The 15,011-nt window shown below is 37.6% G+C and overlaps 5 protein-coding genes across 11 annotated transcripts, besides 1 other annotated feature; 1 reads left to right on the plus strand and 4 right to left on the minus strand.

The window, feature by feature from the left end:
* Positions 1 to 1,764: 1,764 nt before the first annotated feature.
* AT5G52530 (dentin sialophosphoprotein-like protein) lies at positions 1,765 to 5,902 on the plus strand. Of its 3 annotated transcripts, none has more exons than NM_001203594.2 (4): positions 1,765 to 2,644; positions 2,796 to 3,032; positions 3,126 to 4,441; positions 4,530 to 5,902. In NM_001203594.2, the coding sequence occupies exons 2-4, from the start codon at positions 2,850 to 2,852 to the stop codon at positions 5,515 to 5,517; spliced, it is 2,487 nt and encodes an 828-aa protein (NP_001190523.1). In that variant the 5' UTR covers positions 1,765 to 2,644; positions 2,796 to 2,849; the 3' UTR covers positions 5,518 to 5,902. The 3 variants fall into 3 exon arrangements, with proteins under 3 accessions (NP_001190523.1, NP_200066.1, NP_851176.1); NM_124632.4 differs by having other exon boundaries at positions 1,765 to 2,149; NM_180845.1 differs by having other exon boundaries at positions 1,775 to 2,133; positions 4,530 to 5,871.
* A 160-nt stretch (positions 5,903 to 6,062) lies between these two features.
* AT5G52540 (keratin-associated protein, putative (DUF819)) lies at positions 6,063 to 8,415 on the minus strand. Its single transcript, NM_124633.3, has 6 exons — positions 8,021 to 8,415; positions 7,642 to 7,868; positions 7,430 to 7,540; positions 7,149 to 7,307; positions 6,697 to 6,944; positions 6,063 to 6,630 (listed from the first exon to the last, which is right to left on the minus strand). The coding sequence occupies exons 1-6, from the start codon at positions 8,335 to 8,337 to the stop codon at positions 6,307 to 6,309; spliced, it is 1,386 nt and encodes a 461-aa protein (NP_200067.1). The 5' UTR covers positions 8,338 to 8,415; the 3' UTR covers positions 6,063 to 6,306.
* Positions 8,416 to 10,239, minus strand: AT5G52545 (RNA-binding protein-like RNA recognition motif protein). 2 transcript variants are annotated; one of them, NM_148120.5, is made up of 5 exons: positions 10,198 to 10,239; positions 9,436 to 9,527; positions 9,195 to 9,268; positions 8,983 to 9,109; positions 8,416 to 8,868 (listed from the first exon to the last, which is right to left on the minus strand). In NM_148120.5, exon 5 carries the CDS (start codon positions 8,831 to 8,833, stop codon positions 8,594 to 8,596), a length of 240 nt encoding a protein of 79 aa, NP_680425.4. In that variant the 5' UTR covers positions 8,834 to 8,868; positions 8,983 to 9,109; positions 9,195 to 9,268; positions 9,436 to 9,527; positions 10,198 to 10,239; the 3' UTR covers positions 8,416 to 8,593. The 2 variants fall into 2 exon arrangements, with proteins under 2 accessions (NP_680425.4, NP_001332099.1); NM_001344998.1 differs by having other exon boundaries at positions 8,416 to 8,857; positions 10,198 to 10,231.
* Positions 10,240 to 10,471: 232 nt separating this feature from the next.
* AT5G52547 (uncharacterized protein) lies at positions 10,472 to 12,133 on the minus strand. 4 transcript variants are annotated; one of them, NM_203199.2, is made up of 3 exons: positions 11,954 to 12,072; positions 11,475 to 11,566; positions 10,472 to 11,275 (listed from the first exon to the last, which is right to left on the minus strand). In NM_203199.2, the coding sequence occupies exons 2-3, from the start codon at positions 11,475 to 11,477 to the stop codon at positions 10,958 to 10,960; spliced, it is 321 nt and encodes a 106-aa protein (NP_974928.1). In that variant the 5' UTR covers positions 11,478 to 11,566; positions 11,954 to 12,072; the 3' UTR covers positions 10,472 to 10,957. The 4 variants fall into 4 exon arrangements, with proteins under 4 accessions (NP_974928.1, NP_001318789.1, NP_001330271.1 ...); NM_001344999.1 differs by having other exon boundaries at positions 11,942 to 12,072; NM_001085277.2 differs by lacking the exon at positions 11,954 to 12,072 and adding an exon at positions 12,083 to 12,133 and having other exon boundaries at positions 10,498 to 11,275.
* Positions 12,134 to 12,346: 213 nt separating this feature from the next.
* On the minus strand, positions 12,347 to 14,771 carry AT5G52550 (stress response NST1-like protein). The gene is made up of 2 exons (NM_124634.2): positions 14,602 to 14,771; positions 12,347 to 13,915 (listed from the first exon to the last, which is right to left on the minus strand). Exon 2 carries the CDS (start codon positions 13,629 to 13,631, stop codon positions 12,549 to 12,551), a length of 1,083 nt encoding a protein of 360 aa, NP_568774.1. The 5' UTR covers positions 13,632 to 13,915; positions 14,602 to 14,771; the 3' UTR covers positions 12,347 to 12,548.
* Positions 13,754 to 13,912: a sequence feature (AT5G52550.uORF1).
* Positions 14,772 to 15,011: the final 240 nt, after the last annotated feature.

Here is a 15,011-nt window from a genome sequence, read left to right on the forward strand (position 1 = left end):
AAATATGTTTACTCCATTAATATTTAGATATACATTTGAAATCATAATTGGTAAGAAAAAGTTGTTTACCTTTTTACCAGTAAGTTTATTGCAACATGTCATTAAAACATAGTCCATTCAAATTCTAATTCATAATTTTAAGGTTTGAACATGAATAACATTTCAACCTATGAAAGTTTAGAAATCATTTGATAAACTTTTATATTCATTATAGCAATTTAATTCTTGAAAATTGGTAATCTTAGATTCCTTTGACTAATCAAAAACTTGGTAATGTTGAGATATATATAAGTGATCAATCTAGTGAGGGGGTGGCCATACATAGGTGTATTAGTGCTTATGAGTTGGTAAGAAATATAGTCTCAAGAAATCTCTTCTTCTCTTCTTTAGTCTCCGCATGATTATTATCTCGACATAATCATGTAAAAGATTTATGATTTAATATAAAACTATTACATAGATGATTTGTTTTAATATATATTTTTTCTAAATATTCTAGATACCGGAACTTTCGAGAAAGAGATAATATCACAAAAAAACAGCAAATAGTAAGGTAAAATTTTCATTATTCTTATTTAAACATTTTTTTTAATAACATATGGATTCACCCAAATGTTATAATATCCATGGATATAGATATCCATATTATATAAGATTTATGAAAGTATATCTTTGTATTTAATTTTTTTTATATAAGTCACATAATATGAGAACAATATTTTCTAAAACTATACAAAATAGATTATATAAATCTTGAAAAAGACCATGTATTTTGATTTAAAGATTAAGATCTCTGGATGTTCATCTTCATATTTATTTTTGTATTATATATTTATATTGTAATTAGTTTTTGTTATTTATAATATCAACAAATTCAGATCCGGATAATTGTTTCTCGAGGTAATTCGAATCGGAACATCTCGAAATTTTAAAGTATCTAGTTCTGTGTCGACTTTATTGTATTATATCATTATTTACACACAGGAAATAAGTTCTAAGCATATGATATTTTCAGTAGCAAAACTTTTTCTTATATAAGCTATTAAATATTTTTTTTCATAAAATATACTTTCAGTTTTTAGAAAATTTATAATTGGTAAAAATTTATTTACAAAGAGCGGGAGCCAGGAAAAAAGAATTGTTATTATTTCAAGTGTAATTTTCTTAAACGTTGACATTTTTTTTGATTATATACTATACATTGATCAAAATACACACGTGCAAAATTTTAATCTAATCATTAATAAATTTGATCTTTTTTATTTTACCGTTACGTTTGAAATTATAATATAACGATGATTATTATTTTCTATATATCAAACCAAAAATAGCTATTTATACAATCCAAATCTTTTTCTTTTTTTAATCACACAAATCATTAACATTTGATGAAGTTGTTTCTTTTTCAATCTCCATCAAGATCATTAAAAATATCATTTTACAATAAAAAAAAATTAGGGGTTAAAACATAAATAAAACAGAAAGTATAGGGGACAAATAACACAAAAACACCACCACGTCCGCCACCAAAAGTTTTAACTTTCACACGAAGCTAGCCATGTCACTCTCTGCTCTTCTTGACCATTGACTTTTTTTAGAGATACAGAGATATGTCTTACTATTTAATTTCCTCATTTTGCAAAATGGTAAGAACGAAAAAGAATACCGTCATTGAGGGTAAAACCGTAAATATTAGGATACAAACGAGGGCAATTTAGGTATAAAAGAGGATGATAAATACGTGGTAATAGGTCACCACCACCAAGCTCTTCTTATGTTCATCCCAAAAAAGCTTTAATAAAAAAATAATCGTTTCTCTATGAAGAAGAAGACGACGACGGAAGAGGAAGACCTAGCATCGCCGACGATTTATTTTTGAATTTTCTTAGTCTAAGATATCTCCGGCGAGGAGACGTAGATTCATCGATCTAATATTCATCGATCTCGTTCTTGTGGCTTTTTAAATCGCCCAGACTTTTAAGAGACGCTGGATTTGATATCCGAGAAGAGCCGTTTGATAAATACGTAATCGATTCGAGCGGTGGATAGTGAAATTACGGCGGAGGAGTTGAATCGGATCTCGGTGGTGGTGTGTTTCTGTATTTGAGTGAGGAGGAAGGAGAAATATAAAAAGTAGGTGGAGACTCAGGTATATGAAAACCCTAAGTTCTTTGATTACTACTGCTCTTTGTTTATTGGTTCAATCAAGGAGAGATCTGTTTTGCTTATGGACGTCAATGGAAGATCCCTTAGGCTGCGATACGCTTCGAATATTCTTTTCGCCATGGAAGATCCCTTAGGTTTCTGCAATTTTCTTGGGAGATCTCTTAATCATGAGAACGATTTCTTTTTAACTCATCTTCCTCAGGAACTTAGTGGACATGAGTCTAGCCTTTACCCTTCTGATTTGGCTCATCTATATGATAGAATTAGGACACGATGATACTCTGATTTTGGGCAAGTTTAATGGATCTTGGCTTCACGCGGCCATTCAAGTTTTTCCAGAATCTTCGATTTGGCCAAGGGCAGTGATCTGAAGTCAGATTTAATCGGACTAGAAACATGAATAAATACTTGTTTTGTATGCTTTTAATGTCAAAACTCTGGAGGTTTTTTTCAGACTTATAGCGCAATCTGTCTTAAGGTAAAGGCTCATAGAGTCTTTAACTTGACTGTCTAGCTATGAAGTTTTTTTGCCTGCAGTGACTCTATTATTGTATACTAGAAGTAGGCAATAGCTCTTGCTTATGTTTTTTTTTTAATATGGTTTACTAATGAAAGGTTATTGCTTGCAGGTGAGGTAAGCGTTCATAAAACAAAAATCAAGTTTTGTGGGAGTGCATTGAAGCATGACAAGCAATAAAGGTGCTATCATCCCTCCAGAGCTTCCTTGGAAACCGGTGGCTAAAGGTAGCAGAAGTTCAACAAGGCGTGGCAAGAAACTAGTTAAACGAGTTGCAGCTTCAGATATTGAGTCAGAAGACAAGAGTTCAACACACACACTAGTAGCAGGAGAATCAAAGCGTCCAAAGGTTCCTCTTTTACTTTTTGTGCTTTCTTTCTTGATTTTGTTAGGAAATTTCTGGTCTCTTGATTTTAGTTTTTATTCTTTCTATTTATTGCAGCTTGGCGTTTCTGTTCTAGGTCAGCATTTCGTTGAAAGAGTAGAGCATGTTCCGATTAAGAAACGGATATTTGTGGTTAGCTCTCCATCACCATCACCATCATCATCAAAGAGGTCATCTGCTCAACGTGAAGGCTCAGAACATAAGGCACAGATCAACCATGTTTTACCTGTTTCGAGATTAAACCCTAATTTGGTCTCAGACGTCCGTGATGAAAAGCCTGATTACAGTGTTCATGACTTTTCTGGTATCAAGATACTTGCTGATGCTGCTTGCAGTACTGATGTGAGTAATGATTTTGCACCAGCTGTAGACCGTCTGCCTGCTGAAGAATTTGCTGTTCAGCTACAAGATACCTCAACCATATCAACTCATGTTGAAGGTAACGATTCATCAGCTGGAACTGCTGATGTCTCGCATACTGCGGTTGATTCCGGTGATCAGAGTGGCCAAGGAAAGAGCAATATTGTAGCGCCTCAGAAACATCCTCTAACAAATTTGTGCAATGAGTTGGCTGATGAGCAGAGTGTAGAGCACAGCAGAGTAACCTCTGGAGGGATTATAGCACCTAAAAAAACCTGCATTGCTCTTTCAAATGAATCCTCAACAGAAAGACCAAAGGATAATGTAGAAGCAAGTGAAAGTGAACCTTTAGCACCTGATAGTGGAGCTGTAACGGTGTCAGAGAAATTATCAGCCGATGAGCCAACTGAAAAAAACAATGAAGGCCTTAAAGATGTTAAATTTCTCTGGGATTTAAATATTCCTTGTGATGTAGAAGATGAAGCGTCTCGAAGAGATGAAGAGGGAGAAATCACAGAGTCTATTGCCCCTAAAGGGAGCGAACCTTTTGATGGAAGTAAACACAGTATGGATGGGGTAATTGCATCAGATGAACATACAAAATTTTCATCACCATCTAAGCCTAATGATGAAGCAGCTGCTACAAATGACAAGGATTGCCAATCTGGTTATGACTCCCAGTTTGAGGATGGAGAGTTGAGGGAACCATACCCTTGGGAAGAAAATGAAGAGGTTGAACAGTTGGATTACGGTTCTGAGCCAGAGGATGAGAGATTCTACTCTATGGGTTCTGAGAAGGGAATCTTGACAGATGAGAATTTCAGTCATGTTAAGTGTGAATCTGGTGATGCACTGAGAGTTGGGCAGGCTAATGAAGGAAGTGACATAGAGAAGCAAGCTGTTGTAAACATGAGCGATTCACATCCTAAGAAGGGCTCTTCTTCTCCTTCAAGGAGTTTTGGTTCAAAACCATACAAGGAGGTGCCTTCACATGATGCAATCCAGAGGAGAAGGCAAGTTTGCTTTCCCTGAGCCTTTTTTTTTGGTCAAACGCTTATTAATAATTTGTTAGTAACTGAGTCATGGTTCTTTATGATTCAGGCCTGATACTTATGAAGAGGTGAGCACGGGTCCAGATAGGTTTGCTCGGAGAGACGACAGGTCAGGGATGCGTATGCGTAATCGGAGTCCTCAAAGAGGGTATTTTAGTGGTTGGGATTCCAAACGACGCTTCTCCCCTCCTAATTACAAAGATGGTTCTTATGGTTCCGGGCGTCCATGGCATAAAAGAATGGCAGATGATCGAGGTATGATGAACGGCTTTGATGAGTCAGGGTCAGGACAAGGACCAGGACCAGAACCAGAACCAGAGGGTTATGTTCGTAGGCAATTCTCAAATGGTGGATACAGAGGTCGGTTTAAGAGATTCCCAGATGGTGGGGATCGTAAATTCAGGGGCCCATACACTGATACAAACCAATTTTCTGGTCGGATGCACAACCGGATGAGTGGTAATAGGAGAGAGAGAGGTGGCTCTCCGGTTGTCAGGAGATTGCACCACCCGCAATCAGAGTCAAGATCCAGAAGCCGTTCTCCAGTCTTGTGGAATGGCCGTAACAGATCACCTCCTCCTCCTCCAGGTGGGTTTAGAGCAGACGAGAGGATGACGGAAAGAGTGAGGCTGCCTTTCCAGAAACGGTTTCCTGCAGATCAGGAGATGGGTTATATGTCACCTCCGAGAAACAGAATGTCGTCGCCGAGGTTCTTTGAAGGGAGGAATAATGGTGCTGGAGAGAATTATAATAGCTTCAGAGAAAGGAAGTTCCGGCCTGGACAGAGATTTTATGTCGGAAATTCCATGAGAAGACCGAATTCTGACAACAACAACTTAAGACCATTTATTCCGAACAGAAGATTTGACAATCCGGAAGAGAGCACTGGTGGGAACAGGTTTGAGATGACTCAGCAGCGAAGGACTCGACGGTCTGAGACCACAGAAGATGGAGGTGATGTTATTCGACGGTTCAAGTTTAATGAAGAACAACAGTCAGTGGTGGTAGCCAACGACAACAACAACAAAGAGTCATGATAACAGATAACGTAAGAGACTTGTTTGGGTTCTTTCCAATAGAATCTCTCTTATGTTAGTTTAGATTTGTTTGTTATGTTTGTTATCCTAATTTTATTTTAGGAAGAGGTAAGAAAAATGCCATGGCGTCATCTGTTACGTTTATGACTGCTGGTATTTTTGTTTTCTTTTAAATTTTCTCATTTTCTTTCTACAGAGTTTTTAGGGTTTTCTAGGCTTAATTTGATGCTGTTTTCCTTTTCTGGAAATGATTTCTATATTTGTAGAAAATCAACAAAATGAAATCAATATCTTTTTTTCTTACCATATTTGTAGCTCAAATGAATTTTGTCAATAAAAAATGAGAAAAATAGCACCAATCTTGAGATGGTACAAGGACAAACTTATACGTACTTCCTACATTACTATATGGTTCTTAGCAGCTTTTAGATATTTTGTTGCTTTGGTTTTGGAGAGTAGAAAAGTATTTACGAAAAGAAAGGAAAAAGACTTGCGGCACTGTCTACACTGAGAAGAGGTCATAACCTGCAAGTAAGGCCCAAAATAATAGAAAGAGATAGTAATGAGCTACGTGGTATGAAACAAATTCATTCGAAGGTACAAAGCCTCAAAATAAAACACAGTAAGGAACCCTTTGGCAAATTAAGCCAACTTGAAATTTTGTGGGGTTTACAATATAAATCAATATATATATATATATATATATATATATATATATATATATATAGAGAGAGAGAGAGAGTGAGCACTGAGCAGAGTCAGGTCCATAGTTTAGTTATACTACCATCTTCACATGAACTTAAGAACTTTAACTCCAAATGCAATTCCTATGAAAGTTGCAATGGCGATCCCAAATATTCCGGCCAGAATCCCGGGAACTATCAACGAGTTCCATCCCTTTGCCGTCGCCATTCCAGCTGCGGTCGTGGGTCCTCCGACATTAGCATTTGATGCTAGAAGCAGTAACCTTAGCTCGATGTTTAGCAGCTTTCCTATGCCCAATATCACAGCCAGATGTGTCCCAATTTGAACCAATGCAAACAAGAATATGCTCGGCGCCGTGTTGATCACACTCCATATGTTTCCGCTTGCACCCACCACTGTGAAGAACACCTGAAAGAAAACTAGCTTGATTAATATCAAGAAGGTTGCATCGTTCTTGAATTTCTTGTCTCATACCTGCATCAAAATTAGAGCCATGGCTTCTCCAGATGGAGCAAGACGACCAAACTGGGACGGAAAGACAGTTGCTAAAATAACAACAACCGCTGTTATAGCCGGTAAGCTACCACCCGAAATTCCGAAGTACTTTGTTAGCAAAGCCCCAGCCTTGCAGATAGCTAATGACACAGCAATTCCAGTAGCTATCAGTAGCACAGGAATTTTATTTTTAGTTTCAGAAGCTTCGTTCGTCTCTGCATCTACAACTGCCATAGGAGAGTAATACCTAAGTCAGAGTTCAGAAACTGGCTAGAATCGACATGAAAAAGGAATGGAACAGAACATTTTCCTCTGGATATCTAATCCAATAGAAATGACTTTCTAACTGAATATTTACACAACCTCAATGATCAATTCCAAAGGAAGCCAAATCAAACGAAACCAGACATCACAGCAACATTCAGACTTACTAGTAGTCGGTGGCGGTACAGCTTCTGCAGGTATTTTGGAGCCCAAAGCAAACAATGTCGTGAAATATACAGCGCATATAACATTATCAGCAGCCAGTCCAGCAGCTAAAACCGATGGTGTAACTCCAAGAGCATTTGATATAGCTACGTAGTTGACGGCTGGAAAAAAAATAATCACAATGCAACTTATACACCACTATAGAAATAAGTGAACAATATTGGCGCGTCAAGAAAATGGAAGATACAGATGCAGATGTTCAAAGACATGAATTTTTTGTTACCTCCACCGATATGTCTTCCCATGAGAGCAGCTGCAATCTTCCAACTATCAGGGCCAAGTGACTTCATTGGCACTAAATAGTATGCCAGAGCTGTACCCACCGTTGTGGCAACTGTTATGAAATAGCAAAGGCTCAGGTTTTTCTGATAATTCAAAGTCAGAAATATCAAGAGCATAACCATAGGAATAGTGTGAATGTTATGATCCTTATACCTGATCCAATCAAAAAGGCCAAGAGAAGCTTTCCAGTGGACTGAACCACACGACGCAAATCAGCTCTAAACAACAACAGAGGAACAGCTAATGGAAGCAGAAAATTCAACACAACAGCAAAAGCAGGAGCTTGAGAAGAAATGATCCCTAGATTACTAGCTGCAAGACCAACTAGAGTGCTGACTAACGCACCACTCATAGCGGCTCCGACCTTTGTCTTCTCCGACCTATACAATCAATCCCACACCATTTCCGATTTCAAACTTCACAATTGGTATCACACAAAATCAACTTCACTTAAGAATCAACACAACGTAAAATTCAAATCTCCGATCAGATAAAGTAACGATCGAAGTTCTATAAAGAGTGATGATCGTACCAGAGACCGAGAGCACCAGTAGCGAAGAGAGCAGTCCAAGTTCCCCATTCATCGTTGGGAGAAATGAGAGGCGTACTCAACGAACTCACAGTAACCGATCGGATCGGAGATGATGATTCCGGCGACAGAAACCTGTCGGTTCCGTTACGAAATTGCGACAACGAAGCAGGAGAGAAGCTAAGCCTTGAAGAGGTTGATTTAGCTGAGAATTCAGGTAGATCTTGGCGTGAAACAATGTACGAACGCCGACGAAATAGTCTCGACGACGACGGTAACGAGTTTCCGATCACATTGAGTAATGGCAAGCTCGTCGCCATTTGTCGCGTCTGCTTCACGACGAGGAAAAGGTGGAAAAGGGAAGTGATTAGTGGAATTGACTCAGTGTGCCTATTAGTGCGTCAACTTTTGCTTTCCATTACAAATTTTATATATAACACTGAGCCAAACCGAAATATTAAATCAAAATTGGTTTCGATTAAACCGGTAAACCAAATCAAATCAAACCAAAACTGAAAAATGGTCAGAGTCACAGAGTCACATAGACCCAAAGTTGTGTGTTTGAAAACCGTTTTCTTAAATTTTCTGTTTCTTGGGATCACGTTTCTCATCTTCTTCCAAAGCTTTGAGTTTGTTCTTAATGGCAGTTACTTTTTCGTCTCGGCTCATTTGTCCTGAGCTGCTCCCGTTTACAAATCTGGTTCTGTTTCCTTCTGGTAATGATCTTTTGGAGTGATCATGAGAGGAATCTTCTAGATGCTTCTCACTAGCTAGACGCACCACTAAAGGCCTACCACAAGCTAATCTCCCATGCATCTTCTCTTTCGCCAATTCAGCTTCCTGTATGCTCACTTTAGATGTAGAAATCAGGAGATTGCTCAATCAAAATCAAAACATTTTTCATTTCTTGAAACAATTTCATCCAAGTACAAATGCAAAACCAAGAGAGCCAGATTGTTAGTTACCTCTTTAAGGCTGTATTGAATGAAAGCATAACCCCGAGGTTCTCCTTTCTTTGGCCCGCGTGTGTGCCAAAGGAAGTCTTCTGATATGATCTTCCCATATGGAGAAAACATTTTTATCAACGAAGCCCTGTGACGAAGAGAAACTTATAAGGTATTGAGCAAAGTTTTGATCTATGGTGTGGAGGTAATATAACAAGCTGTGATTCACTTACTCGTTTATTCTAAGATCCAGGTTTCCAACATATAATCTGTTCTCACCTTTTTCATCTACAAACCCACCAGTATCCTGAAGTATATATACAAAAATATTTAGAAGATGACACAAATTAGTATAAAGAAAGAGTAGTAAACAAGATCTGTCATTGTAAAATGAGTTTTGAATCGCGTGTTTACAAGTTTGAACAAGCTAGACAAAAATTCAACTTGAAGAAATTCTTTAGAGATTGTAGTTACCATTTAGTTGAAGAAACAACTAGAGTGAAAAAGGTATTGTTCCAAGCTCAAGAACTTAAAAAAGAATGTATAGTCTGCAATTCTGCATCCACCTGAAAATAACAGCTCTCAAGAATTCAGTAAGAGTACAAATGCTTTAAGGCCAATACAACAATCAAACTATTCTTCAACACTTTAGATGAGAAAGAATTTAAAATAAACACTTTCACATAAGGACCATAAACCGAAAATAATGGCACACGAGACATGACCAATCTTTGATCAAAAGCCACAAAAGAAAGGCATAAATCAATCTAACAATACTCCAGTTAGTTACTACTCTCTATATTTGCTTAAACACTATAAAAAAAAACAGAGGCTTCTCCATGAGAATTGCAGTTGTTTAGTAAGCACAAAAGAAGATAAACCTTAAGCTCTCTATCTATTGAACAAGATCTGTGGTCAAATTTATTGTCTGTTCTAAGTGTGATTGATGAACTTAGAGTAACTATTCCCCGACATGAATCTTAATCTTACAATAATCAATTAAGAGAAACACCAGAAACAATTCAAAATTGGACAGAAATCCCTAAATTCATCGCCAAAACCTCATGGATTTCGTTGAGTGGTGGTAATTACTAGCTAGTCAACCTAGGCACCTACTTCGATTACAACTGAACAACGATGGAGAGAAGAAGCAGAGAGTTCATATGCAACTTGGGAACTAATAACAGATGAAAAATGTTGTAAAGATTTAGAGAGTATCCATGGAAAGCAACTTACAAAGCTAAAGCGTGATCTCACAGACGCAGACTTCAATAAAAAAAAAAAAGCAGGAGCAGCAGAATCGGAATTTATGGCTGTAACCAGTAAAGGACTATCCGGTTAAACGAGAAAACCGAACCGGTGATTCGGACAAAATTAGTCAATTGTCATTCATCAAGTTATAAAGCCAGCTGACTTTATTAAACGACGTCGCTTCATTTTAACCAAATAAAAGCATCTCCATATTTACCAATTGAAATAATACAAAATCAAAAGTTTGGGATACATCTGAAGGGTTTTTACCTTTTAAATTTTAACAACCTCTATGAAAATATAAACATTTGAAAAAAATGTGAAAGTGTTTGGGATACATTTGACTCTCAAAACTTGACACAGACTCTACACTCTCAAAACTTGATACACTCACAAAATTTGACACACAAACTCAAGTGAATCTTCACACGACCATAGCCTATATACTTCTACACAAAACAGAACAACACTTGCATGTACTTGCTATTTATGCTTCCTTGAACTCTTGCATCTCGACATGGACTTCATCCTTTTAAACTCTGAAATCGAATTTAAATTCATTTAGAACAGAACACAAACCAATCCATTTGAACACTAACACAAACCAATTAGAACAGAGCACAACCAAACCAATTTAGAACAGAACACAAACAACTTAAGATTCATAACCTAACTGAACAAAAACAAGTGAAGAAGCGTTAACCGAAACAAAAAAGACTAACTTTCAAGACATAAAAGACACCATTCAAGCATTTGACAATATGTCAGTGATAAGTTTGTTCTTTAAAGCCATTTCAAGATCACTAAGCGGCGCTGTTTTTCGAAGTAGAGTCTCCAACAACGTCTTCTTGCTAAGCTTCTCGTTCAATTCAAATTCCTTCTGCTTAATCTCCCACATGCTCTTAATCACTGACAGAGTCCTTTTAGCTTTCGCGGCCTTTGCCGCCTTAACACCTGATGGACGAGACATTGCTTCATCTGAATGGCTAACTGCCTGGGAGCTTGATGACTGTGCAGAAGCTTGAGATCCATCGCTTTCTTCATCTACAAACCCACCAGTATCCTGCAAGGTATATGTAAAAGTATTTAGAAGATGACACAAAGTAACATAAAGACAGAATAACAAACAAGATCTGTCATTCTACAGTTGGTTTCAATCGCGTGTTTACAAGTTTGATCCTCAATAGAAAAAGCTAGACAAAAATCAACTTGAAAGAGTTTGAACTGACATGAACAAAAATTGCATTAGAGATTGGTGTTACCATTTGATTGCAGAAACAACTAGAGTGAGAAAAGTATTGTTCCAAGCTCAAGAACTTAAAAAAGAATGTATAGTCTGCAATTCTGCATCCACCTGAAAATAACAGCTCTCAAGATTTCAGTAAGAGTACAAAATAAACACTTAATAGTAATGTATCACATAAGGACCATAAAACCGAAAATAATGGCATATGACCAATTGTTCATCAAAAGCTACAAAAGAAATGCATAAACCAATCTAACAATACTACAGTAACTCAATATTTCCTAATCACTATTAAAAAAACAGAGGCTTCTCCACGAGAATTGCAGTTAGCTCTCTCTATTGAACAGGATCTGTAGTCAAATTTATTGTCTGTTCCAAGTGTGATGAACTCACAATAATCAATAGTTCAAAACAGCTCAATTAAGAAAAACACCAGAAACAAGCCAAAATTGAACAGAAAACCCTAATCACTAGTTAGTCAACCTAGTCACCTACTTCGAGCACATCTCGACACACAACTGAACAACGCTGGAGAGAAGAAGCAGAGAGTTCATATACTTAGGAACTAATAACAGATGAAGAATGTTGTAAAGATTTAGAGAGTATCAATGGAAAGCAACTTACAAAGCTAAAGCACGCAGACTTCAATAAAAAAAAGCAGGAGCACCAGAATCAGAATTTATGGCTGTAACTACTAACTAGTAACTAGTAAATGTCTATCCGGTTTAACATAAAACCGAACCGGTGATTGGAACGTCAAAAATTAGTCACTCACCAAGTCAGAGACCACGTCGTTTCATTTTAGTTAAATGATTCTCGCAACGTCCGAATTTTTACTTTGAAGTTTGAAGCTATTGCTAGTAGCCTAGTAGTATTGAAAATGCCAGTGAATTGAGAAGGATTAAATTAAGTACAACCACAAAGGAAACAAAAACACAGATCGTATGAGTCTCACTTCACTAAAAAGCTAAAGAGAGATGAAGGATTTGCACAGTGTAAGAGACGAAAAAGTTGTTTTGGTTGTGTAAAATAAAAAACAGCACACAAACTTTTAATAAGTTACAAATGCTTGGGAATTATGATACAGTCGTCATCTTCTGAACATCCCATTGAAGACAATTGCGTCAACGTCAGTATTCTCAGAGATCTGTAGTGACGACACAGCTTGAGTATCAAACAAATCAGCTGATATTCCCATGTTGTTGTTGTTGTTATCCCATCCCCTTGCGAAAGGCTCATATGAGACTGACGACCAGTTACTGTCTCTTGTTCTGTTGTTATCATGAACCGCGTAGCTTGAGCACCGTTGGTGAGGAAAGAATCTGTTTATTCCACCACTAAAAAGATTGATTTTGGTAGTATAGTCCCATGGCTTGAAACCTGTTTCTTGGTTTAGCGTGTTTCGGTATGAGTCATCACAATCTTCGCCAAGTAAGACGTGCAGAGCAACAGCCTCTGCTATGGCGGCACCTTCCTCATCCAATCGCCTTTGTTCCTCAAGTTTTCTAAGCTTCTTCTTCTCTAGCTCAGCCCTGATGGCTGCAGAAGTAGCGATGGATTTCTCAATACGTCTCTTTTTCCTCTCTGCTTGTTTGATACGCTCCAGTTCCTCTCTCTCCTGCTTCTTCTTTGCAGCATATGCTGAATCTTCTTCAACTGCTGCGTCTAGCTGTCCTTCCTTCTTCATTTGCTTCTTCTTCTCTAGCTCAGCGCGGATCGCTGCAGTAGTAGCAATAGCTTTCTCAAGACGTCTCTTTTTCTTCTCAGCAATGGCAGCACCTTCCTCAGCCAATCTCTTTTGTTCCTCAAGTTTTCTAAGCTTCTTCTTCTCTAGCTCAGCCATGATGGCTGCAGAAGTAGCGATGGATTTCTCCAGCCGATTCTTTTTATTCTCTGCTTGTTTGATACGCTCCAGTTCGTCTCTCTCCTGCTTCTTCTTTGCAGCATCTGCTGAATCTTCTTCATCTGCTGCCTCTAGCTGTCCTTCCTTCTTCATTTGCTTCTTCTTCTCTAGCTCAGCCCGAATTGCTGCAGAAGTAGCAATAGCTTTCTCAAGACGTCTATTTTTCTTCTCAGCTTGTTTAATTGGGTCCACTACACCTTTTACTTTTTTCTTCCTGGCTTTTCTAACAATTGGCTGAGCTTGTTTGCACATCGAGCTACTGCTATCCATGATTGCTACAAGTCTTTGTTTGCCTTGCTTTTGTTAACTGGCTTCTTCTTTTAGTTGGTTGTTTCCTTTTACTTTGATTCTACCAAACTCACTACACCAAGGCGCGATGATCTCAATGACTACTACACCCACTCAGGTATGTAGGTATACCTCATTTTACGGACAATACAATCCCAAACAGAAACAACAGGAGATAAGAGAAGGGAGACGTTGTAGGAGTTTGCAGAGTTATCCTTTGAAAGCATTCGTCCTAATTTCCAACATCCCTTAACTTCTCCCATTTTCTACAAAAGAAAACAATACTAGATTAGACTTGCGTTAACAGGGATCTCAAAAATAATATACCAAACCAAACCAACCCATCTGCTTTCTTAACCTAATGAAAGCTGCACGACCACACAGTTCTATTTTCTATATGGCTATATGCAAAAACATTAAACAAGAAAGCTTTTTCACAACCAGATGTTACCCAGCTGATTACTTAATTACTCACTCAGGTTACCAACCTATAAACACAATTGCACAAGGGACCTAGAAGATACAGTGATTCAAAAGAACTAACACTGGTCAACAAACCAAGATAAATCAACCAAAGTTGAATGTACATACTCTCGATCAACATTGAAACCCAAATTCGGAAAGCTAGCCACAAACTACACAAAGTAATCCACGAAACATGGACATAAAAAGTCAATTTGAAACAAATCATAAGCCAAATTTAACGAAATTCATACTGCGCACACTAAATCCGGGACAAACTGCGATCGGATGAATCAACCTATAATTATCATTCAGAAACTAATGCATACACCAAAATCAAATCAAAGCAAACACGAAACGAGTAGGTCGATTCAGAGATCAAAACCTAAGGCAATCATAAAGTATTACAAAATCGACTCAAATTGGATTGATCTATGGAAATTGAAGAAGATTGAATCGAAGCAATTATGAAAAGGAATTGGATCCTAACCTCGGCAAAATGGCATAGAAGCAGACTACCTCGACTAACTTCTCCTGAGATTTATCGGATAGAAAGAGAGAGAGAGAGAGAGACCAAATCGCGGACGTAAAGTTACTACTTCGATCCAGAGAGAATAAACGCAGAGACGAGAGAAAGAAGATTTTGAGAAAGAAGATTTTGAGAAAGAAGAGACACTGGAGCGGAGCAATTATGTTATATTTAATCCAATTAGAAAGTAACACGTGGTGGATGATGTGTTGAGTGGAGGTTTTCGATTGGGATTTAGGGACCTAAAACTTGATTAGTCAATGATATATGTATTGGATCCACATATATTTTTCAGCCGTTAGATTCGACAAGTATTGCCATTAATATTTGATAATGAACGGCTGAGATTGGATCTTAGAGAAAGCAACAAG

This window comes from Arabidopsis thaliana, chromosome 5, assembly GCF_000001735.4.
Source record: "Arabidopsis thaliana chromosome 5, partial sequence".
Taxonomy (NCBI): domain Eukaryota; kingdom Viridiplantae; phylum Streptophyta; class Magnoliopsida; order Brassicales; family Brassicaceae; genus Arabidopsis; species Arabidopsis thaliana.